This window comes from Drosophila guanche, unplaced genomic scaffold (genome assembly GCF_900245975.1).
Source record: "Drosophila guanche unplaced genomic scaffold, DGUA_6, whole genome shotgun sequence".
Taxonomy (NCBI): domain Eukaryota; kingdom Metazoa; phylum Arthropoda; class Insecta; order Diptera; family Drosophilidae; genus Drosophila; species Drosophila guanche.
In genome coordinates, this window is record NW_022995745.1 from 798278 (window position 1) to 822689 (window position 24412).

At 48.5% G+C, this 24412-nt stretch overlaps 1 protein-coding gene and 1 long non-coding RNA gene across 2 annotated transcripts in view; both read right to left on the reverse strand.

The window, feature by feature from the left end:
• Positions 1–2017, reverse strand: part of LOC117580953 (mediator of RNA polymerase II transcription subunit 15) — a 32083-nt gene extending 30066 nt beyond the window's left edge. The window contains exon 1 of the mRNA XM_034267739.1: positions 1527–2017. Coding sequence (XP_034123630.1) covers positions 1527–1853 — 327 coding nt within the window. The 5' untranslated portion in view covers positions 1854–2017. The remainder of the gene's footprint in view (positions 1–1526) is intronic.
• A 53-nt stretch (positions 2018–2070) lies between these two features.
• On the reverse strand, positions 2071–8451 carry LOC117580955. The gene is made up of 2 exons (XR_004573615.1): positions 7965–8451; positions 2071–2109 (listed from the first exon to the last, which is right to left on the reverse strand). It is a non-coding gene; the product is annotated as an uncharacterized LOC117580955 (long non-coding RNA).
• Between the last annotated feature and the right edge of the window lie 15961 nt (positions 8452–24412).

Below are 24412 nucleotides of genomic sequence, written 5' to 3' on the forward strand. Positions count from 1 at the left end.
AGGCATCAGGAAGCCGATAGTTTTCACCACACTCACGTGCCATCTCTAGCGCGGTGCCAACTCCGCTGCTGCTGCTGCTGCTGCTGCCGCTGCTTCGGCTGGTTGCATTTTATTTTACCATTTCGTTTCGTCCACGTTTGGATTTATGAATTTCAACTCGCTCGACCCTTTCCTTTCCTTTCCTTTCCTTTCCTTTCCTTTCCTTTCCTTTCGTTCCACTCCCCACCCCACCAGTGGTCTCCTCTCCCCAACCGCATGACCACCGCCAGCCATTCATTGTTGGCCCCGCACATATGCGGTTTTATATATTGACACTTAAAATTTATGGGACTTCAAAATCTACAAAACGCTGCCCCCCCCCCCCCCCCCACGCTTTGTCCGCCCAAGTTGGTTTAGAGCTTTCGGGTTCGAGCTTCATTCTGGCATGTGCCCGGGTGTTGGGCATCACAAAAGCTTGCTCACGGTGTGGTGTGGGTGTGACTGCGAGTCACAGAAGACGGTGGCAGCAAATCGTGTGTGAAATGAATAGAACTGCTTGTCAGCATGTGCTGCTTGTTGATGTTGCATAGAACAGAGCGCAGGAGATTCCAGTTGGAATGTTGCTGTTGCGAGATGCTCCTTTAATGGCTGCAAATTGCACTTGAAAGGTCTGCTAGAACAAATATCAAACAAAGTCACGCTCAGCACGTAACGGATCTTCATCTCTCTTTGCACAGAGAGTAAGCAAGAGAGAGAGAGAGAGCGCGCTCAGGTACTCAATTGTTGGAGTGCGCTTGCATGTGCACAGACAACAGAAAAAAACGTCAAAAACGTTTCTTGCTTCTCTGCCGCAGCGGCTGCCGATCAATTGTGCATACGAAGCTGCTGCACTACCGAAGCCACACGAAGATGTTACGCTGTGTGTGCGTCGACTGCGCTGCCCGCTGCCCGCTGCCACCTGATCTACAGCAATATGCCATCTATGGGGAGGTTTCGCAGTCGCGAGCAACTTTACGCAGGCAGACCCTCTGCTAGCTAAAACTTTGCGGAAAAGTTCTCTCGCTTTCGTTGCGTTGTTTCTGCGCTAATTAAATGCAACTTAAAGTCAATGAAAAGTAAATTAATCATTAATGGCCGCCTGAATGGAGTGGAAGAAGTCTGTGGCGTGGAGGGGGGGGGGTGCACTTTCTATTTCGTTTTCATTGCTGATTTCATTGAGCTTATCAGCTTATTGAACTTGAGTCTCAGTGGCTGGCAGTGGCCCAACCACGAACGACCGTCGAACAAAACGAAAAGTTGGCAATGGGAGATTTTAGTTCTAAGTAGCTACTGCAGCCGCAGCAGCTGCTGCTACTGCTCCTTGGAGCTCTACAAAATCAAATTCAATTTGCTAGGACAGTGGCGGGACAGCGGGCCGGACAGTGGCCGCATCTGTGGCCAGCTCCAAGAATTCAATTAATTACACAATGAGCCAGTGGCCAAGGAGGTGCTGGCGCATTGTTTTCCTATTGTACAGTTCTGCTGGCATGTCTACGATTGTCACTCACCTGTGTGGGCTGCGTGGACAGCAAATCGATTGTCTCCTCGTGTTGCTTATGACCAAATGCCACAGTGGGTGTCAGTGGCTGTTGCTGCTGCTGCTGCTGCTTCTGCTGGAACTGCTGCTGGTAGTGCTGCTGCTGCTGGTATTCATATTGCTGCTGCATTTGATATTGCAATTGCTGATACTTCAAGTGCTGCTGCTGCTGCTGCTGTCCCTGTCCCTGTGCCTGTGCCTGTCCCTGCACTAGAGAACAGCAATAGAGAAGGATGGCCAGCACTTGGAACGTGTTGGCAACATTGCGTGCTGCTTTATTTATTGCTGACGACAACATGTTGCCGCCGCTCGTTTCCACCTTCTTTTCGCTCGCTCAATCTCTCTCTCTCTCTCTCACTCCCTGTCTCTTGCTCTGTTCTTTCACTCCTTGCCTATTTGGGTGAGTGGCTTGGCACACTGCAGCTGCTGCCGCTGCTGCTGCCGCTGCCGCTGCCGCGTGTTTACTTGTCTTTGGTTTCGTTTCGTTTCCTTTGCTCCTTTCCTTCTTTTTTTTGTTGCAGTCGCCTACCAGTTGCCAGTGTAAACTTTTCGGTCTGCAAGGAAAACATTTCAAATAAATATAAGTTCAACTTGTTCCTAAGTGTGAGACATGTATAAATTTCAGTTTAAAATAAAAGCAAAAATAAAAATAAAAATGGGGATGGGGATGGTGGCAACATGTAATTGTAATATTCCACGAAAAATAATTGCAGCCTCGCAATGGAAATGTGCAAAGCACAAAAGCAAACGGCAAATGATGTGTGCAGCTACCCCTCCTTGCTCTCGCTCTCTCTCTCTCTCTCTCTCTCTGTCTTTTTCCAACTCGATCAAAGAAAAGTCTGCGTGCAAAAATCAAAAATATAATTTTCAATGATTAATGCAAGGCGAGGGGCAAAACGAAACAAATGAACGCAAATATTTTGGCTTGCAATCAAAAGAGGAATAAGTGGAAAGAGTCGAACAAAAGGCAGAGCAGAGACAGTGGAAAATTTCCACTCCGTTTTCCATTTGCTGAAAAAATCAATTTCACTTTTCAATTAAATGCGGAGGAAAAGCGCGTATGGGATCATGCCAAAACGCGTTCGAAAGTAACTGAAAAAAGGCAGCAAAATAATGCCAACAAAATGCCACAATTTGTGCAGATTTTTAAAGCAACCAGAAGCAGCTTTTCTTTAATTTCATATTGCCAGTTGGCAATGCGCAAAGAGATGATGCTGGGCTTTGCCTGCTGCCTGCTGCCTGCTGCCTGCCTCTTGCCTGTGGTGTGGGTGTGGATGTGGATGTGGATGTGGTTGCTGGGCTGGCTGTCTGCTGGGAGGTGTTTAATATCTATGCCATAAAAGCGTCTGCGAAAATTGCACTTTGATGTGGCTGGAGCTGGCGGCGGGAGTGCTGCTTCCATAATGGATGGCCAAAGAGCTGCTGGCAATTACATGGCCATCCCCGACACCCGCCCCTGCGACCCTTTGGCCCCTTCAGCTGGATAATCATCAATTTTCACTTGCGATAATTTCAGACCGTGGACAGAGGCCCACAATTTGGGTTCTGCAAGGGAATTTATTTAATACATTTTTAACCAATTATTTGTATATATAAGAAACGAGGAAAAGTTGAAGCTGAATCTTTGGCTCTTCGAATCTTTTGCCAGAATAAACTGTACAGCGCCACCCCCACCCCCCCGGCAGATTGTACCTTGGGCGGAGCGAATGAAGAATGCAAAATGCTGACACACACACACACACACACACACACACACACATATACATACGTAAAGATTGGCATTCTGTGGAAAATAAATTTGCTTTTTTTGTGTGTTGTTGTATTGGCCAGACCGAAAAGGAATCTCAACGTCCGATGGCCGACAGCTTTTGACTTCGTTAACAAAGTTGTTTTTGCTGCCCGCCAGCCTGTCCCCCCTCCCGCTTGTTTGGTGCCAATGATAGCGTGAATGATACTTTGTGTACACACTTCATTTGCACAAGTATCCGGAAATGGAAATGGAAATGGAAATGGACAGGAACCACGCGGCCACAACAACGATCATTGCAGCTGGTTTCTGGATGCTGTTGGGCGAATTTTCGTGTGTTTATGCCATAACAGCAGCAGCAACAACAGAACCCAATTGACTGTAGATCAACAGCCGCCAGCAGTAACAGCAAAGAACTGTAGAACAGTAGTAGTACAGAAGCTAGCAACAAATAGCTAGCAGAACGCAGCTAACAGCAGAGAAGAACGAGCCTAGCAGCAGATCATCAACAGACAAGCAATAACAGCAGAGCTGCAATAACAGCAGAATGGGGAATAGCAGCAGCAGGGCAACAGCCGGTAAGCTGAACAACAGAAACAGCAGAGCTGCAAAAACAGCAGAGCTGCAATAACAGCAGAGCTGCAATAACAGCTGAATGGGGATTAGCAGCAGCAGGGCAACAGCCGGTAAGCTGAACAACAGAAACAGCAGAGCTGCAATAACAGCAGAGCTGCAATAACAGCAGAGCTGCAATAACAGCAGAATGGGGATTAGCAGCAGCAGGGCAACAGCCGGTAAGCTGAACAACAGAAACAGCAGAGCTGCAATAACAGCAGAGCTGCAATAACAGCAGAATGGGGATTAGCAGCAGCAGGGCAACAGCCGGTAAGCTGAACAACAGAAATAGCAGAGCTGCAATAACAGCAGAGCTGCAATAACAGCAGAATGGGGATTAGCAGCAGCAGGGCAACAGCCGGTAAGCTGAACAACAGAAACAGCAGAGCTGCAATAACAGCAGAATGGGGATTAGCAGCAGCGCAGCAGCAGATCAATAGCAGATAAGCAGAACAACAGAGTGCAATAACAGCAGCACAGCTTAACAGCAGATCAACATAAGATAAGCAGAAGAAGAGAAACAGCTCAAGCGCAAAAAAGAGAAACAAAATGTAAGTGGGAGAGGGATAGGGATAGGGATAGGGATAAACTCTGCCCCGCAAGCTGGGGTAAATATTATAAGCTGTTCCATCCCTCCCCCCATTGCCACTTGCCCTCTAAGCGGCATTCATGGCTGACTCGTAAAGTTGATATGCTATAAATTGTCTTCCCATGTCCCCACACTCGCTTTTAATGCTCTTATAAACATTTTTTCATGAAGCATTTTAATGGGTCACAAAACGAATTGTATGCCCATTCCAGCGGAGATTTTTTCGCCAGGGTGCCCCTGCTGCCAGGCAGAGTGTAAAATTGATGATAAAAACGTGCGACGCTGATAAGACTCTCCCGGACAGGGGGAGGCTGAACAGAACACAAAGGCTAAGAGGGGGCTTGGGGGTGGGCTGGATTGCCATGACACCTTGTTGCTCGTTAGGCTAACAGTTGCGCATTCCGCACGCAGCAGCAGCAGCAGCAGCAGCGGCAGCAGCGGCAGCAGCAGCGACAACAACAGCGCCAGCTGCTGCACTGCTTGTCTACTGCTTGACTGCAAAGCAATTGGCAAACGAATTACAATGAAGCGAGCCGCCAGCTACAGCCTGAATGTCGATACGCTGAATACTCTTTGCAACTAATCATTCATGGCCTGGCTGCTGCAATTCATTTGCGAAAATATTCAACGATGTTCGGACGCCATGGAAGCGCACAGCAGTAAGAGAGCGTAACAGCGAGAGAGTGGGAGTGGGAGTGGGAATGGGAGTGGGAGGTGCACACCTTGATGAATGCCGTAACCCGCGCTACTGCTGAGCGCAAGGTGGCGCCAATTGACAATCAGGCAGGAATGCAGCAAACAAGCTCTGGCCCGCCTGCAACAGTTTCGATACTTCGGGAGCCTTGGGCGGGTGCTGGGGTGCTGGGGTGTAGATGTGCGCCCTGAGGCCTTTGTGCGGCCTTTGAGCTCTAAAACAGAAACAGCAGCAGCACAGGGAAACCTCCAGCCTGGCCCTGTGCCTAATTTGATTTGCATTCCAACAAATTGCGATCTGCCATTGGCCATTGCCATTTGGCACAAAGTGCATCGAGAGCATCGACGGGGGCTTCACTTTGGGCCGAGTCCTCGATGAGTCCTGGCTGTGAGCTCAGCCCTTAATCAGCGCACATTTCGACGGCAATTAACCTCTTGGCCTCTGAGTTATGGCACAGCCCCTCAAAATGTATTCCCACAACTAATCAGCGGGACCCAAAACTGAATCCCAGATCCGAGATAGTTTTCATGGCATGGCAGTGTGCCATGCCCAAAAGTAATCATTAATCAAATGGGCCTTTCCGGCTCTTTCCACTCGCTAAGCGCCAAGGATCATCCACAGAATCTGCCCTGCCCTGCCCTGGTCCATCCCTGTCATCCCTGTCTGGGCCTGTCTTTGGCTCGTTATGGCCATGGGCCAGCCGACAACGGAAGCCAAAGCCAAAGCAACTTTTTGTTTAGCAATTTATGTTTTCGGTTATGCTTTTTTTGTGTCATGCAAATACCCCACACACACACAAGGGCTCCTGGGCTGATGTGTGTTCTCGCCTTTAGTTTGGGTTTCTCTGCCGTGGCTCGATGAGGTGCAAAAGAGAGGAAGGAGGCCCTGCCGGGTTTTAATGGCATGATAAGGGTGCAGCCACGGATGAGGCGTGCAGGCTGACAGCCGCCTGAGGCTCGCACTGTCCACTTCCGATCACATTTCAAATGGGGAAGAGCCCTAACGCAGGGGCATGCCCCCGGCAGCTGCTGGCTGATCACAAGCGAATCTGAGCGCAGGTTTCGCTTTTCTTTGGCAGCTCTTACTCTTGCTTCGTGTTAATTAAGAGGCAACTTTAATGCTTCGCTGCCCGCTGCCTGCTGCATGCAACGCGGCATGGACTGAGGCTTTCGACTTTCGATTTTCGATTCCAAAGTCTTCCATGTACATAATGTGTACATAATGTGTACATAATATGTACTCCCTGCATGTGGCATTTTGTGGCTTGCAAACTGCACCTCCTTTGACTTTTGTCCTTACCTGCTGTGGCTTTCTGTGGCCGCGAAGATTACATTAAAATTACAATTAAAAATGCCATCAAAATGTAAATAAAAGCGGCAGACAGCAAGAAGTGAGAAGCAATGACTGGCGGGGGGGGGGGGGGGCAGCTGAACAAAAGGAATTGGGCAACTAAATGAATATCAAGCCATCAGCAAGCGGGCAAAAAAGTGTGCGGGAGAGAGAGGGAGAGAGTGGTGGAGAGAGCGCGTAGCAGCAGAGCGCGTAGCAGCAGAGCGCGTAGCAGCAGAGCGCGTAGCAGCAGAGCGCGTAGCAGCAGAGCGCGTAGCAGCAGAGCGCGTAGCAGCAGAGCGCGTAGCAGCAGAGCGCGTAGCAGCAGAGCGCGTAGCAGCGCAGCTCGTAGTAGCGGCGCTAAAGCGACGTCGGGGCCGAGGGGCAACGGTGGAAAAATGCCGCCAAACGCAAATACTGCGGCACAATTTCAGTTTTTTGCTGTTTTTTATCTCAGAATCACTTTTTTCATTTTATTTTTTTATTAATTTTTTTGCTTGTTGTTGTCTGCTTTTGAGGCGCACAGACACCGAAGCGCAGTGGAGCCTGCGGGCCAGAAATGTTGTTTATATTTTCACATCCCCCCCCCCCCCCCGCGCACTGCTGTTGACAAAACGAAAAGAAAAGCCGAAGAAAAACTAAAGCAGAAGCGGCAGCGGCAGCGGCAGCCTGAGCAGCATTTTCGGCATCTTTTAATCAAATGAAATGACAACGAAAAAATGTACTTGCCGTTGCCAAATTAAATGAAACGCAAAAAAAGCGAGCAGGAGGCAGCGGCAGCGGCAGCGGCAGCGGCAGTGGGGGGAACGAATTTCAATTAGATAAACAAAAAATAAATAAAAATTGTGAATGCAAAAATAACAAAATCAAACATTAAATGAAAAACAAATAAGACAAGCAAGAAATGTATGTAAATGAGGGTTTATGTATTCGTGTACATATTTACATACATTTTATGTAAGCAAAAGAGTTGAAGGAAATCGAAGCCAACAAATGTTTCATTGTGTTTATTTTGAAGGAATAATTCAAGAATAATGAGGCTTAAGAATAGCTAATAAATAATTGCTCAAAAAGAAAGAGCGAAAAGTGCAAAGAAACTTGAAGGAAAACCTAAACTAATTCTGCAGTTGCTCCCAGAAGACTTTGCTTCTCTTCGGGTTGGCAATTGACTCTTGGGGCAGCAATAAATCTCCGCCAGTGCTGATCCTGGCACCCATCGATTGGCACCAGCGGCACCATTTGTGGCACAAAATTTCACTGGCAATTAGCACTGGCAGGCAAAATATTGAATCTGCCTTTTACCGGTTTAATTAGGGGCGCCACAATAGGGGGCCACTGGCAGGCATCAATGCTGAAAATTGTCTTCGCTTTTCCCCCCAGCCAAGACAAACTTTCGCTCGAAATCAAACGGAAAATTGTACAAAAAATCACGAACCAGTCAGAGCAGGTCCAAGCGGCGGAGACGACGCCAAATGTTGCACGTTGCAGCACTCTTCACTCCACAACATAAAAAAACAACAAACAAAGAGCACGTGACACGTACGGGGGGGGGGATTAAAATTCAAATCCAAATCCGAATCCAAAAACAAATGCGCGACGCGGTGCAGCGCGACGCAACTGGAAGCGGTTCGAAAAAAACCCGCTCGAAAATATTGAACAAAGTCAAAGTCAGAGCCCAAAGCCGTAGTGGCAAGTGGCACGTAGCAAGTGGCAAGTGGCACGTAGCAAGTGGCAAGCAGACACACGCGACGCAGACGCACCCGCCTACTGGTTTTCCACACAGATTCAATGATTGACTGATTGAGTCGAGAGTGTTCGATGCAACTGGATGATGCTACGGTGCTACGATGCTGCGATGTGGATGTGAATGCTTCGTTGTTGCTGCCACAGTTTGCGAGACACACGAGGCACACACGCTGAGCTTTCGCTTGCAACTGAAGTTGCCGTCTGATAATGCCGCGTCTGCCACTGCCACAGCCACAGCCACTGCCACCAGCAGCGAGGCAAACGAAGCCAAGACGAGCACGAAACAGAAACCGAAACAGAAACCGAAACCGATACCGATACCGAACCTGCCCACACGAAGGCGTCAGACGCGCGACGCACGAACCGAGTCCGAGCTAAAGTGAATGCTAAAAATTGCACACCTTGTTTTTCCACTTTTCCTGAGGCACAACAGCCCCACAGTGGCAGTGGCAGTGGCAGTGGCAAGTGCAGCGTCTGCATATTCCGTCCACATTGGGGCGGCAATGGTGAAAACTTGCGCCGAAATATGGCCATGCCACCCAGCCACCCACCCGCTGGCCGGCCTCCTGCTGGCTGGCTGAAATGATTACTGCAATCGCCTGTTCCGGTCGGATGTGGTCGGATGTGGCAGTTGGTTGGAGAGTTGGAGAGTTGGAGAGTTGGAGAGATGGCTGCATAGATCCGCGTATGAGCTGATTGATACGTCTACGACGAGTTCGAGTTGGAGTTGGAGTTGCAGAAATGCATGGGAAGATGTAGAGAATAGATGGATAGAAATTAAGGAATGGTAATATTATGTAAATATTTACATAGACCAACAGTACTCTAAGTGAATCAAATATCTCCGGTTTATACTCTAAATTCCAACTAAATCCGAATATTTTTGCGCACATGTTGCATGGATCTCGCTCGCTTCCAACCATCGAACTAGCAGCCAACCATTACATGTCGATCATACCGCCAGGGGGCGCCTGCTGCATGAGACCGAACGTGGATGTTTGCTGCTGCACTTTTTATTCTTTTCTATTTGCAGTAGTAAAATGATTCTTAAATGCGGGGGGGGGGCCTCAGCAGTCTTAATATTAAATACGTAAAATGGCCCCAAAAATGGTTATCCGCATCACGTTTCCATTCACGATCAGCTTAGGGCTGATGGGGGGGTTTTGCAGGGGCAAACTAAGACGATTTCAATGCAAATCCCGACACACAGGTCCCCAGCGCCCTAAAACCAAATCAGGGACAGCTTGGACACATTCAGTGGGGAGCCCAAGCCAAAACAAACTAGAAAAAGAACACACACACACACACATACACACGGCACCCATAGACAAACACACACAGACGGGGCACACACCGACAGATGGTGACAGAGATGAGGGGAGAAAAAGAAAAGAGAAACAAATCCAAAGTCAGATAAGAGGCGCTGGCGGAGGTGGGATTTGGTTTGAAGATATTGTGGGTCACTTGTGGGGGTTGCCCACGTTTAGGTGCACTTTTATCTAGACACCCTCCCACCTTTTGCTCTCAGCTTTTGCTGCTGTCTTATCGGTCGCAATTTCTGTTCACTCGCTTCATTTTCTACCGCCTTGTCGTCGCCCCTGCTCTCCTCCACCCATCCATTTCCCACTAAATCTATGACAAATGTAAACAGTCGTCCCTTGGCCATGCGGGCATTACCCCCTTGCGGTCCCCCATCCTCCAGCAATGCTGCTGATTGTGTTCGCTTTTGGTTTGGCGTTTTATTTCCCCCTGGTTGCAACTTTAGATTAGAGTTAATCAGCTTAGCGTGTCACTTTGACTATTAGAGGGAGGTTGGAGTTGGATTGGAGTTCGAGCTGGGGTAGGAGTTGGGTCGCAGCTCGAGCTGGGCTGGGGTTGCAGCTGGTTAGGGTTCGAGCGGGGCACGAGTTGGGTTGGGGCTTGCGTTCGAGCTCCCGCTTTTAATTATGATTTTCTTTCAGCTCTCTCGGCGCCACAGGCAGCAGGACTTGAGGAAACCCCAGGTGAACACACACAGTCCATTGTTCATGTCCTCATCCATGGAGTTGACACTGCGCCAGCCGCCATCCCGAGGCTGCGGCTGGAACTGTGACTGCGAGTGTTCGCGTAGCTGCGAGCGCGCCAGCGATTGGTTGCTCCTCTCCCGCAGCTCCAGCCCTTCCAGCTGTGCCGGCTGATGACTCACTGCAAGGAAAGGCTTACTGGCTCACAGCCGTAGAGGATTCACAGGGTAACCACTTACATGTGCTGCCCATGCTGTTAATTTTGAAATGAAATTTCGAACTTGCTTGAATTTCTACTCTCTGTGTGTTGGAGTTTGATTTCGTTGTGCTGGCCTGCTTTTGATCCTGCTATAGAAAGTGAGGCATGCCACATGCTACGAGTTGCATGCTCCACTAACCAGCGATGGGCTGGACCATAAATGCAATTCAAACAGGATTTTCGAGTTGTGGCAACTTAGAAAGTAACAGTGACACACAGCTGTTGCAAGTTGCCACATCAGAGCCAGAGCCAGAGCCAGAGCCAGTGCCAGTGCCAGTGCAGCGACATTCATTGATCGCCTTTTCTGGCATTAGTTTCAATTTATTTCACTCTGAGTGTGATGGATGGCAGCAGCGACAGCGGCAGCGACAGCGACGGCGACAGCGACGGCGACAGCGACGGCGACAGCGGCGAACGTGTCACAGACCCAAGCTATCAATTGCAGGACCCACGAGGGCTGGGTGGACCGAAGCGGAGCGCACTTTTAATGCCCAAACAATTGTTGCTCGAAAATAAATCTTTATCATTACAGCACAAGCACAAGCACAAGCAAACGAAAACGAATCGAATTGAATTGGAAAACGGAGACAAGATGCTGCAGAATGGAAAAGGGAGAAAATGCCAAACGATTCCCTGGATGCCCTTTCCGGCTGCAGTGCCAAACACCATACACACAGAAACGAGCAGAGTATGCAACAGAGGGACACCGAAACTCAAGCAACTGGAGAGTGAAATTGCCCAGCAATCAGCTGCTCATTGTACGGCTGGCTGGGTGGAGGGATTCCTAAGGCTACAAGGCGATGTTGGGCTTCGTGCTTCGGGCTGAGTGGTGGAGTAGAATCCACCACTTGACAAATGCTCTGTTCAAATGCTGTGGACAACATTTAATTTCACCATTTAATTGGAGCATCCCAGTCGACTGTGGGAGAGAGAGAGAGAGAGAGTGCAATATGCCGTGGGCGCTCCACTGCTCTTCCCCTCTCCTCCTCACTAATCACTCCTCTCCCTCACAGCACAGTTTGATGCTTTAATAAATTACACTTCAAATTGCTGCTAAATGATTTCCATTTGACTAATTGCCGCTGACTTTGATATTAGGTCTAGCAACCCTTTTGCCTTTTTGTTGTTCCTAAAACACTTTCGTGGAGATCTCTTCTCTTCCTCTTCCTGCAGTTTCTGTTCCTCTTTTTCTCGCTTCCCACAACAACAGCTACGCTCCGCTAGGGGGCGCACGCTGCATTAAGAACCCTCTGCGCCATTTGGCGGCGGATAAAAGCTCGTGTGACAATAAAGTGAGGACTCGATTTCGCGTCATGCATGTTAAATATTTATGTGGCATACAAGAGATTAAAATGTACACCAGCAAAGTACAAATTTAATTCCCGCTCTCAGCCGCTCAACAGCTGGTGCTGTCGTAAGAAGAGAGAGGGAAAGCAAACACACAAATAATGGAAAAATGCAAGCTGCTCATTAGATTGAAAGGGAATAAACAAGAATCAACAACCAGAGAGAGAGAGAGAGAGAGAGAGCGCAATATTAAAGTCGTCGTTCGGCTGTTAAACATATCAACTATTTGTAGTACAATTTATAATCTGTGCGAATTATGCGCAGTCAATATTATCAATAGGCAAACGCACCCCTGCCCCCAATCCACAGGCACTAATTAGATGCAAAAACACACACAGTGGGGGGGAGAGAGAGAGAGAGAGAGATTAAAAGCCATAAAAAATAAGCAAAATGCTCGCATAAATGAGTGCCACACACACACACACACAGACACGGGAGTAGCGAAAAGTAAGTTTATTAAATGTACGCAACATCCGTTGCTATTGTTAACCCAAACACACACATGTGGGCTTAAGGGAATAAGCGAAATATGCAAGCAATAAATTCAGTGCGAAAAATATGCCCCTCCACAAAAGTGTAGGCGTGGTGAAATAAGATCAAACAAAACACATTTCAAACAAAACAAGAACGCCACAAAGCCACCAACCCGACCAAGCGATACCCTGCCAATCGGGAGCAGGCCAGGAGTAACGTAACGGATCTATCTTCACCATGCATATGCTTCTCAGAAAATAAGCGAAAGAGAGAACGCTTGGCGCTCTCTGGTTTTGTGGTCCCGCTTTAACGCAGGTACTCACACGGCTTAGTGCTTTTGTAATGCAAAAACAACAAAGACAGCAGACACGACGTCTAAAACGTTTCTTGCTTCTCTGCTCCGCTGCGACAGCCGATCAATTGTGCCCACGAAGTTGTGGCTCTGCAGCTGCCGATCAATGTGCACACGAAGCTGCAGCAGCGGCGGTTTGCTGTGCATATGCCAAAGCCACACGAAGCTTTTGCGAAGAGCGTGGCGCCGACTGCGCTGCTCAAGATGTTTTTCAATGACGCTCGCTGCAGTTGTGATTGTTTCTGCACGATCCAGAGAGGCTCGTTGCTCATCATCATTCATGGAGAACGCAAAACTTTTCCACGAGCTCGTACAGTATTTATTCTCTTGCAATGTACGACTATTGGGAATAAATACCGTTACGGTGTAAGAGAATACATGTGCAAAGGGAAAGGGAATGGGAAAGGGAAGGAGGCGTGGTTGGTTTGGGTTGGGGGCAGAAGCCCGAAAAAGTGCAAACAACTGCAAAACCATATCAATGGCAATGATGACGATGCTCCTCCTCCCCGTGACCATTCTCCGTGCACATGCAAATTGGAACATGGAATAAAAGCACACACGCAAACACACACACACACACACACAGAAAACTTTACATTTCGCTGTACAGTGCGTTACGAAACTGCAGATCAGTGCAGGTGAAAACTGCCGCTGAAATACAATTGGAATTAATTCGTTAACAAAGATCAGAAGAGGTAGGATCTGCAGGAGCTTTATTCTACTTGAATTGAATTATAGTTGAATGTTAAATGTTATTAATTTCTCGCAGTTTCCATGCCCCATTGGTAAGCTGAACTTCCGCAGTGCCTTATTTAATTATGGATAACTTTATATTCCACATGTATCTGAAGTGTGTGTGTGTTGAAATTGTTGTAATGGAATATTTGTGTTGCTCCTTGGCTGAAGCAACGTAACTAAATTATGGCCAGTTGAACAACTTTTACATGCATTTTTCAATTAAGAGAATCGAGAGTCGATGCCGAGAAATGCCAGAGAAATGAGAAAAAGTGCAATTCATATTTGAGCGAAACCTTTGAAGCTGCCTTGACTCTTGGGCCAGTGCAAATACTCCCGGTTGGCGCGTTGTTTGGGCATTAGCAGAAAAAAATGTGCGAGAGAGAGAGAGAGAGATTTTTATGTGCCGCGGTCTTTGGGCAAGTGACGCTTGAAATGTAACCAAGGTTAATAAGGCCAAAGGGGTGCCCGAAACGGGATTATGGCTGCGATTACGGTTACGTTTATGGCTACGGTCCGCAGTCGGCGCACAGAACTTATGGCCCCTGGCAATTTAACGCTTGCGATTTTCCTCGCTACTGGACTCCGATTGAATGCCAAATGCACACAAATTGCCTGGGGGCAAAAGGGACACAAACAAAAACAAAAGCAAAAGCAAAGGCAAATGCAAAAAAAAAGTGTGTGTTTGGCTTGCAAGTATGCACGGCGTCGGTGGGCGCACGGCCCACCAACAAAAAAAAAGAGCAGCAGCAGCGAAGTCAACGCAGCAGCAGAGTCAACGCAGCAGCGCAGCAGCGACGCGGCCCATGGGGCCCACAATGTTATGCTCCAAGGCGCCTTTTCTTCGGCTCTTCGCTTTGGAAAGCTTTTAAACTTCACACGCTGCGCCCGGCTGCAGCAGTCCCACCCTGATTTAGTGCCATCCCCCGCCCCCACCCTTTCTCTTTCCCCACTTAATGCAATTTCCTTCACTCTGTGTGTGTGTGTGTGTGTGTGTGTGTGTGTGCAACCCTGAGGACCGGCAGCCCCCCAGGGGCTGTGCAATTTTCTTTTTGCCTTTTCGGTTTTGGCTAATTAAATTTTATGCTCGGTAATTTTAGAAGAAGAAAAAAGCAAAAAAAAACACACAAAAAAAAGCCTCATCAACATTTTGGCAAAAGGAGCGCGCCATTTAGGGTTGGGTGCCCCAGAAGTTGCAGCAGAAGAAAAGCGTAGAACGAGAGAACGCAAATTACAGGCAATAAATAAAGCATCAACGGGGAAATCTTTGCACACTTTTCGTTGCCGCAGCGCCGTGGAGAGGGCTCCACAAAAGTGCACGCGGCGGGGAGGTTCGCCCTCAGCCCCCACACAGCACTCATAAACAACGACAGCGTTTTAATTGAGCCATGGCCGACGAGCAAAGAAACCCCAGAAGCGCCTCACTGACACCCGAAACTAGTTAAGCAACGGACAGGGCGCGCACAGGATAACGGACAGTGCGACGGACAGGGTAACGGACAGGGCTCTAAACTACGCGAAGGAGTCCAGCTGCCGGGTTCTGGAAACTTGGATCTGCACAATGAACACTTCACGGGCATGAGGTACGGACACGGACACACAATAAGTACGTTCGGCAATAAATAACATCTGCTCGAGCCGGCGGACACGGTAGACGACAATGAAATCGAGTTTCGGGCAAAAACTATTTTCAGAATAATAAAAGATTGTCCACAGGACTACAAGTCCTTACAGCTAAGGGACACTCGAAGTGGCAACGCGCCAATTACCGCGCTGACTACCAAGTGGCTAGCTGGGGAACTAGTTACGCGGGAAGCAAACGGCACAATGGCTGGGCATAAAGATTACCCGATTATGAACAAAATGCACAGCTGACGGCGCAGACATTCATCATCTAGCGAAGGCACAGCAGGGGGGAGATAAGAATGGAGCGGAAGGATGCATTTCCTGGTAAGGCATTCCCATCCTCCCATCTTGCTGCAGATTATGTGGCATGTACATGGCTCCACGTGTGTGGCTGTCATATTGCTGGGCGCAATTCAATTAGTCATAAAGTCTGGTGCTAGAAATTTAATTTTAACCAACAAAATTGCAATTAAATTTCGGTTCAATTATGTTCAGCCATTTGAACTTTTGCTCAATGCAATTAAACCTAATTGGGCATACATTTTCAATCAAATTTCAATCACAGAGACAGGTGTGCCACATAAAACGTGCAAGGACCTCTCGAGCTTTGAGAGTCACCAAAAAAAAAGGGAAAAGAAAAGAAAAGAAAAGAAAACACAGCACAGCCGGGGCAGATATTATATGTAAGAAATGCCTGATGTGATGAATATGTGTCCTGTCCAGGAAGCGGATATTAAAGCTCAAGAGAAGGCAAGAAAATAAAATAAAACAGTCAGTCGCTCTCTGGCCTTTTCTCTTCCTTTAAATTCAAATAGTTTTTGGTTGGACTGGGCCTTGCACTAACTTTAGTTCGTTCAACTTAACAGCTGCATTTATTTGTACACTTTATTTTTAATTTATTTTTTATTGCCTTCCCTAATTCCGTATTTGTGTGGCCAACTTTTGGTTTGATTTATGGGTGAAAAGGCAAGTCATGAGTCCCTCGCTGCCGCCACCTGGCGTGTGTAGATGGCGATAAGACATCCCTTCTGGGACTCTGGCCACTGCGATAGGGTTCTCCCTCTCTCCCTCTCTCTCTCTCTCCCTTCTCTCTGCAGAATGCCAAAGTGAATTGAATTTAGTTGGAAATGACTGCCAGAAAGTGCTGCTGCATGCTGGAGTTCCAGTTTAAACGTTTAGCCTTGGCCACAAGGCTTCCTGGCGCAAGTTTATTGGTTTTTATTTATGGGCAGACCAAATCAAATCAAATCAAATCAAAATCAAATCAAACATTGTGCGTATTTATGTACTCTTAGATTTGCTTTCTGGAACACACAGACGACATTCAAGCCGCACAAAATGATTAGTTTGAAATATTATTTCTGTGTCCGTTTGTCTCTGGTTGCCAATTTAAATTCCCATTTTCGTTTATTTTGCCGGCTAATATAATTTCCATTGTTGTGTTTTTGGCAATTTTGAACCAATTTTCATTTGCTGCTTTTGTTCTGAGTGTTTTTTGTGTGTGTTTGTTGTTGCCTCTGCATGTAACTCGACATAATTCAATTAAACGCTGAAAGTCATTCGAACTCGGCCTGGTTTTTCCTGCTTTTTTCTCTATTTTTTGTGCTAATTGGTTTGCCAGTCAAATGCCAAAATCGGACAGGGACAGGGACAGGGACAGTGGCAGGTTCAATGAATTTACAGCCGCAAAGGAGGTCAGAGCAATTAGGGAGCGGGCAGGCGGCGAGGGGGGAGAGAGCAAACCCAAAATCAAATAAACATGTGGGGAAAAAGGCAAAGCAGAAACGACACAAAAGGTCAACCAGACACGCGGCTCATGTGTGTGTGTGTGTGTGTGTGTGTGTGTGTTTGTTTGCTCGGATTTATGCCACGCGACGAGGGGCCAAACAAATTGTAATGAATAATATGACAAAAGGGCAGAGCCCAGGCCATACCCTGTAAATCACTCAGAGCGGCAGCAGGCTGCCCAAATAGTTGCCACTTTGTTTGCACATTATGGGTGTTGTGCAAACACACACACACACACAAACTAAGCAGAAGCGCAGGCAGAAGCAGAGCCAGCGGCAGAGACAGCAGCAGCAGCAGCAGCAGCAGCAGCAGCAGCGGCAGCAGCGGCAGCGGCAGCGGCAGCGGCAGCGCAAGCCAATCTGTGTCAGTGTCAGTGACATGGAGACAGATAGAGCAACTGCCAGTTTATTTAATTGAAATGTTTGGGGAAACCTATAAATTACAAATACTAACACTGCAGGCAGGCTGCATGCACAGTGGGGCTGACTGGGGGCATGCCCACCAGTGATGGACATGCACATTAGCAACTGTATTTGTATGCATATCAACGTTCAAACAAACAAAGCAGCAGGGACAGACGCAGAGCAGAGGAAGAGAGCGCAGGAATGGGACCCCCTCATACACTCTTGCCTGTGGGAGAGTCCTCTGCCTTTGCTCAGCCACTGTGTCCTCAAGTGAAAGTGGCAAAAGCATCCTGCAAAGCGAGTGCCACATCCCACATCCCACATGTCCATGTCCATGTCCATGTCCATGTCCATGTCCGGAAGTGCACTAAATAAAGTGACAACAAATAGCAAGCATTACTCTGTGCCTCCCCGTTTGCCCACACAAAATTGAAATAGTTGTACAACTGCTGACTGGCATTCCGGGCTCAGAGTCGAGCGGCTCATTCTACGCTCATTCTATGCTGGCCAAGAATTTGACATTTCCAAGTGCTGACAGTTTGGAAATAAGTGCAGTGTGCCGCTGCCGACAGGCGATCATTGTGCAGTTGTTTCTCTGCCGCTGCAACAGCCGAAGCCACACGAAGCTTTTACGCTGTGCATCTGCCGCCGGCGCTGTCCGTTGGCCATGAGCTAAACGAAGCTGCTGCTCTGCCGCTGCGACCCTCGATCGATTGTGCGTACGAAGCTGCTTCACTGTCGCTGCACTAGCCACACGAAGCTTTTACGCTGTGCATCTGCCGCCTGCGCTGCCCGTTGGCCATGAGCTAAACGAAGCTGCTGCTCTGCCGCTGCGACCCTCGATCGATTGTGCGTACGAAGTTGCTTCACTGCCGCTGCACTAGCCACACGAAGCTTTTACGCTGTGCATCTGCCGCCTGCGCTGCCCGTTGGCCATGAGCCAAACGAAGCTGCTGCTCTGCCGCTGCGACCCTCGATCGATTGTGCGTACGAAGTTGCTTCACTGTCGCTGCACTAGCCACACGAAGCTTTTACGCTGTGCATCTGCCGCCGGCGCTGCCCGTTGGCCATGAGCTAAACGAAGCTGCTGCTCTGCCGCTGCCGACAGCCGATCAATTGTGCATACGAAGTTGCTTCACTGCCGCTGCACTAGCCACACGAAGCTTTTACGCTGTGCATCTGCCGCCTGCGCTGCCCGTTGGCCATCAGCGAATCTTCACTTCGATTCGAGCATATTCAAAATATATTGAGGGAATCCACAAGCCTGTACAAATTCTTTGTGTTTTATGGCTTGAATTTGTGTCTCCGTAAGTGTCAATGTGCAGCCAGCTGAAGTATCCTGATAAGTTCTGGTTCATCCGCTCTCGGCAATCATCTAGTTTATGTCCATTCATATGAATGCACTCGATGGCAATGCAATGCTTGTTGCTGGCAGCTTCTGGCCACTTCTGGCAGCTCCTCGGTAGCTCCTTGGTTCAATGGTTAATTTGTGGCTTGGCCCTGCCAGGGCTGCCAGAAAAGCGCACACACAAACAGGGTGGCAAATTGGTCGAATCGATATCAGCAATTTATCGTTTAGCTGGGCAGTTGAACACGAAACCGAGTTGGTGGAGAAGCAGGAGCAGGAGGGGGGCAGTAGCAGGAGCAGCAGAAGTCTCCGTGTCTCTTAGAGTGTCTGCTGGATTTGCATTTGGCAGAGGCAGAGAGCCACAGTTATTTAATGCCCACACAAATACACTCCAACACCCCCAGTATTCCCCCCGTTCGTGCAGGAAGGACAGAGACAGAGACAGACACAGTCGCAGTCGCAGACACAGACACAGTTGCAGCTCCCCGAGGGAGACACGGCAGCGCCGCTGGCAGTAGCTGCTCGGTCTGGATTGTGCTTTGGATTTTGGAGTGTAAATTCAACATTTAGTGCTGCAATTAAATTCAAGTTAACTTGAAAGCCAAAGATATACATTTCCAAGCAAGTAAATGGCTCAATGGAACCTGCTTCTGGGTCAGTGGGCAGCAGCAGTCACGTCACATGCGAAGTACCTGTCTACCCATCAGTCACAAATATATGAATTACTTGTGTGAGACAGCCAAGAATATTTGTGCTTCGGCTAGAAAAGTTGTAAAGGCATTAAAGCAGAGGCCGTCAGCGTCGTCTAGGAAACGATCTCGGGCAGCGCAGTCGGCAGATGCACAGCGTAAAAGCTTCGTGTGGCTTCGGCCCAAGCGAGAAACGATGCAGCGGCAGCCGATCAACTGCATATGCACAGTCGATCGAGGGTCGCAGCGGCAGAGAAGCAACTGCGTATGCACTATTGAGCGGATACCGCAGCGGCAGAGAAGCAAGAAACGTTTTTGCAAATCTCTGAAAGGTAAATGCATGGTGAAGATCCGTTATGGCAGAGAAGCAAGAAACGTTTTTGGCTTCGTGTCCTCCCTTTATGTGTGTTTCTCTTGTTGGACTCTTTGTGGTTTATTTGCTGTGCCCATGTCCAGACACTGTCATCCGCACCTCCGCTGAAACACGACAGGAAAGTGGCTGAGACATTCGTCTTGGGCACGTGCATACAAAAGGCAAATTGGTCGGGCATGTGGAAATTTACGACTGCGAAAACGAAACAGAAACAGCAATAGCAACCGACAGCGAGACCAGAACTAAAACCGATACAACTAATTCAAGCTGACAAGACAGCGGGCCAGGGCAAAGCCTTTAAGGCAGAGCCCAGAGAGAGAGAGAGAGAGAGAGAGAGAGAGGCTGAGTGGCTGAGTGGCACCGGAGGCTTGTCACTCGACGTTAGACGGGGCTGTTTACCGCAACTTTTTGTTTGGAGCTATTTTCTGATTGTGGTCCCGAAATGCGGTGTCCGGTCAGCGGAAAACGAATTGAAAATGTCGCCACTTTAAGGATTTATATTTCCCCGCTGCGCTCCATCATCGCGCGGCATCAATTTACATACAATTTTTGTGGGCAATTTGTTATAATAAACATGTTGCTCAACAGCGGCAGCAGCTGCGGTGGCCCAGGCAACTTGTCAAAGAATTTATTACGCCTGTCCCAGCCACCTCCAGCCCGCTCTCTCTCTCTCTCTCTCTCTATGTGTCCCCATGCCCCCCCTCATCATGATTTATGGCTGCGAGCCGTTTACAAGAAAATCGTCGCTTCTTCTTTTTTTAAGCCCGCGCCTACTTGGGATGTGCCCTGGTGACGTCTTTGTCCGACTGCTGCCCGCCTGACGCTGGTGTCATAAATTTGGTCAGCTATTTTTAGCGCTGAATGGAAAGCGTCTGCGTTACCGTTACAATCTCTGTGAGTACACCCTGTCCCATCCATCCCATATCAATTGCTTAATTTCCCTCAGGTACGAGACATTGCCATCTTACAATTCTTACACAGACTTTACTTGATGCTTTCATGTCTGATTAAATACTTAATAATTTGCCCGCTGGATGGGTCATTTCACCCACTGTGCTGTGTGGCTTGTGCTGACCAACAAAGCGTTGCTAACCCAATGCGATTGTCAATTAGAGGGAAGCTGTTACAGGCTTTTGGGGTTTGTAATAGGATCACAAGCGATTTCTACGGTTGGGTAATTTAATAGAAAATTAGTGGCAAACAAGGACACAAACAGGATGGGCTTGTTGTGGTAGCTCATCCCCAATGTTCTCTGTTCGGCTCTTTAAACACTGCCCTTAAATTCATTTTATCAGCAGAAAAACTTCTCCACAATCCTTTAAGGACTGTCATTAGAATTTGAGAAGGCCACGGCGCAATTAGCGACAAACTTCAAGCGAAAATGCTCTTTGGGCGGTGGCGGAGGTGCTGAAACTGTCGAAATTTCTGACTGTTATGACAATCACGCAGCCGCTATCTCTGCCACCATTTGGTGGCCCTATCCTATCCCCACGATTATGGTTATTTTATGCCAGTGCTTAAGCGCAGTAGGAGGCAGAAACAGAAACCAAGAGTACGCTTCCACCCCGCCCAACTTCACCTTTGAGTGGAGACTGGGACGCGAGTCCCTTTCATGGAATTGGTTTTTGGGTAGCAAACACTTTGTTAAATCCATGCATAATGAACCGAGATTATCGTGGACTTAGCTCTTGCTGTGTTTTTGTTTCGAATTACTTGGGCAGACACCAATTGAGTATTTATCTAGACAACAGACACAAAGTCACAAAGTCACAAAGTCACAAGCGAAAGCGATTATTGCCTCTCTGCCGCTGCGGCAGCCGATCGATATTGCTTACGAAGCTGTTTATCTGCCGCTGCGTCGGGTGGCTGTGCAAGGGCCGAAGCCACGCGAAGCTTTCACGCTGTGCGGCTGCCGACTGCGCTGCCCGAGATCTGTCTATCGGATGATCTCTTCTAAAAGCTGCTCGCTAAAAGCAACCGCACACAGGCGCATGCTTACATGGACACACACAGGCAGAAGTGTTCGCAGACCGCACGCACGGACAAACGAACACACCGACTGTGGAGTAGGACCCGCATGCCAGGGAGCTCCCCTTTGGCAACGCTTTTATGGCTGCCAAGTGCTGAAAGTGCTTCAATTAGCGCTCTGATGAACTCTGATGAGCCCAGAGTAAATTATCTGCTAATTGAAGTATGCCTCCTCCTGTCAGTGCTCTCTCTCTCTCTCTCTCTATTTGAGCGGGTAAGGGTAAGGGCACGTGTGCGTAGGTGGCAGAGCAACTGGTCATAAAACTCCTTCGCTGGAGGTAGTGAAATCACAGCAAGAAGAATATTCTCAAATAAAATTATACATAATTTGAGTCGTATAAAAAGTATGCAAAAGTTGCCTTGGTAGTGGGCCAGTGGCTCAGTCGCAAGGGGGGTGTCCAACTGACTCAATCGAGAATTGGCAACTTAAAGCAACTAATCCGTGAAATACTCATGTCCTGCTTTGGTGGTACAAATCTTAGGCATGTGTTTCCCCCCCTGCCCCGAAGCTGCTGCTACGCCCATTGACATGTTCCGTTGGTTCCTTCGCTTGCTCACGTAGAGGCCATAAAAGAAGCTTCGCATATGTAGCCGGGAATATAATAAAGCATGGGAGGCAATGAGCCTCATCATCATCAGTGGCAGCACCAGCGCATATATACATAGCAGCAGATGCATGAGACATCCAGCACTAAAACAGCGCGAAAGAGAGTGCGGTAGAGAGGCGAGAGCCAGACGACATTTGAATGCCCTACGCCATGAAGCATCACCACTTCAGGGCCAAAGGAGAGTCATGCGAGCGACACAGTGAAGGGATCATCAACAGCAGGGGCGAGCATCTCGAGACGCTCCCTCGCCCAGACACGTGCCACTGACATGCGGAACTGTGAAATGGAGCAATTCCAGGTGAGAGGTGAGGAGTATGGCTTCATTTATGCACTTGCTGGCTGGCTCATGCGAGTATTGTTGCTCACTTACTCAAATGTTATTAAGTGCCATGAGGCTCTCTCTACCTCTCACTCGCTCTCTCTCTCTCTCTCTCTCTCTCTCTCTCACCACACTCCACACTCGTGTCTGCCGTCTTCTGCTGTTTTAGCACTCAAAACCCACCAGTCACACTGTGTGTGTGTGTGTGTGTGAATCCTATTTTGATTTTGGGTTTGTGTCAGCTTTTGGTTTTCAAGTCCTGCATGCAACTTTAATTTTAATGCAACAGCCAGCCACACCGAGTGCACATGGGTCAAGGCATCTGGTTGTTTTGCTGCTGGTCGTAGTCGTGGTCCTAGTCCTGGTCCGGCATGCACCCTTAAATCTCCTAATCGACATTGACGGCCGCAGTTGGCCCGAAAAATGAAATCCGTAAAACTTTTACCAGTTGCATTTAGAAAATGTCCTCTGGCCCAGGGCCAACGCAGCAGCAGAGGCGGCCATTGAGGCTACTGTCGGAGACAAGGCAAAGCCGGTGGGGGAATTAAAATTCTGAATGGAAAATTCCAACTGTGCACCATGTTAATGCCAAATGGCGCTCCGTTCCATTCTGCTTGCACTTGTGCTCGCTGCCAAAAGTTCCTTCTCTGTCTCTCCACCGACGAAATGATCCGGTGGAGACCGTCTCCATCTCTGTCGCCGTTTCGGTCTCCATTTCGTTCTCCGCCGCTGGCTCCGTTTCGGTCTCCATTTCATTCCACGTCTCCCGTTCCCGTTCCCGTAACCGTTTCGGTCCGCGTCTCCGTCTCCGTCTCTGTCTCTGTCTACGCTTCGGTTTCGGTTCAAGTCTCAGTACACGGGTGCCAACAGCAAAGGGACGGGGCGGCAGCAGCATACGAAAATTTATTACACTTGAAATAGCATATACACAGTTATGTAGTACATGGATGTGACTGGGTACATGGGAATGCAAGTACGAACGGGTATCTCGAGCATGCATCCCGAAGTAAAGCTTAAAAGTGTGCGTACGACGTAAGCCAATTTTGTGGGAGAACGTTAACAGCCCGAAAATGCAATGAACTCCATTAAAGGGTGGGGGGGGGACACACACACACACAGCTACATACGCACCTTAATGTTTGAACTTTTTGGCTTGGATAACATTTCGCAGTCAGCGTCAGCAGCAACTTCCGACAGCGACATTCGCTCGCATTTCTAATTCGATTATTTAGCTGCGAGAAGCCAGAGCATGACGTCACTGCAGACATGGAAATTTCATAAGAAGAAATGTACGAGTGGCCGCCAGCGATATTGCCAATCGATTGATCTCTCTCTCTCTCTCTCTCTTAAGCTCATATGTTTACTGTGTGCAACTAGCTAATACTCCATGCCAAATGTTAGTTGGTAATTAAACAAAGCTAATCGAATCGATGGGCCACCTCATAATCGTTGGATCAACATAATGGGGCTTGGTGTCGGGGTGTGTGTGTGCCGCAAACACAGTTCAAATGACGCTCAACCTCTGAAAACAAAAACAAGCGGAGCGGCGGTGGGTGCGGGGGAGGGCAAAGTGTTTGCTCTGCGCGGTTCGTTTGACAGCTCACACATTGCACACTGCACTCTCTCGCTCTCTCTCTGTGTGTGGCTGAGCTGCCTGACAGTTGGACGTCACTTACTTACGCTAATTAAAACGGCTATCGCACGCTCATCCCCCCCCCTGTACCACACTTTGGCCCTGCCTGTCACTGTGGCAACTTTGACGCTAACAGATGAGCGCAGCGCAG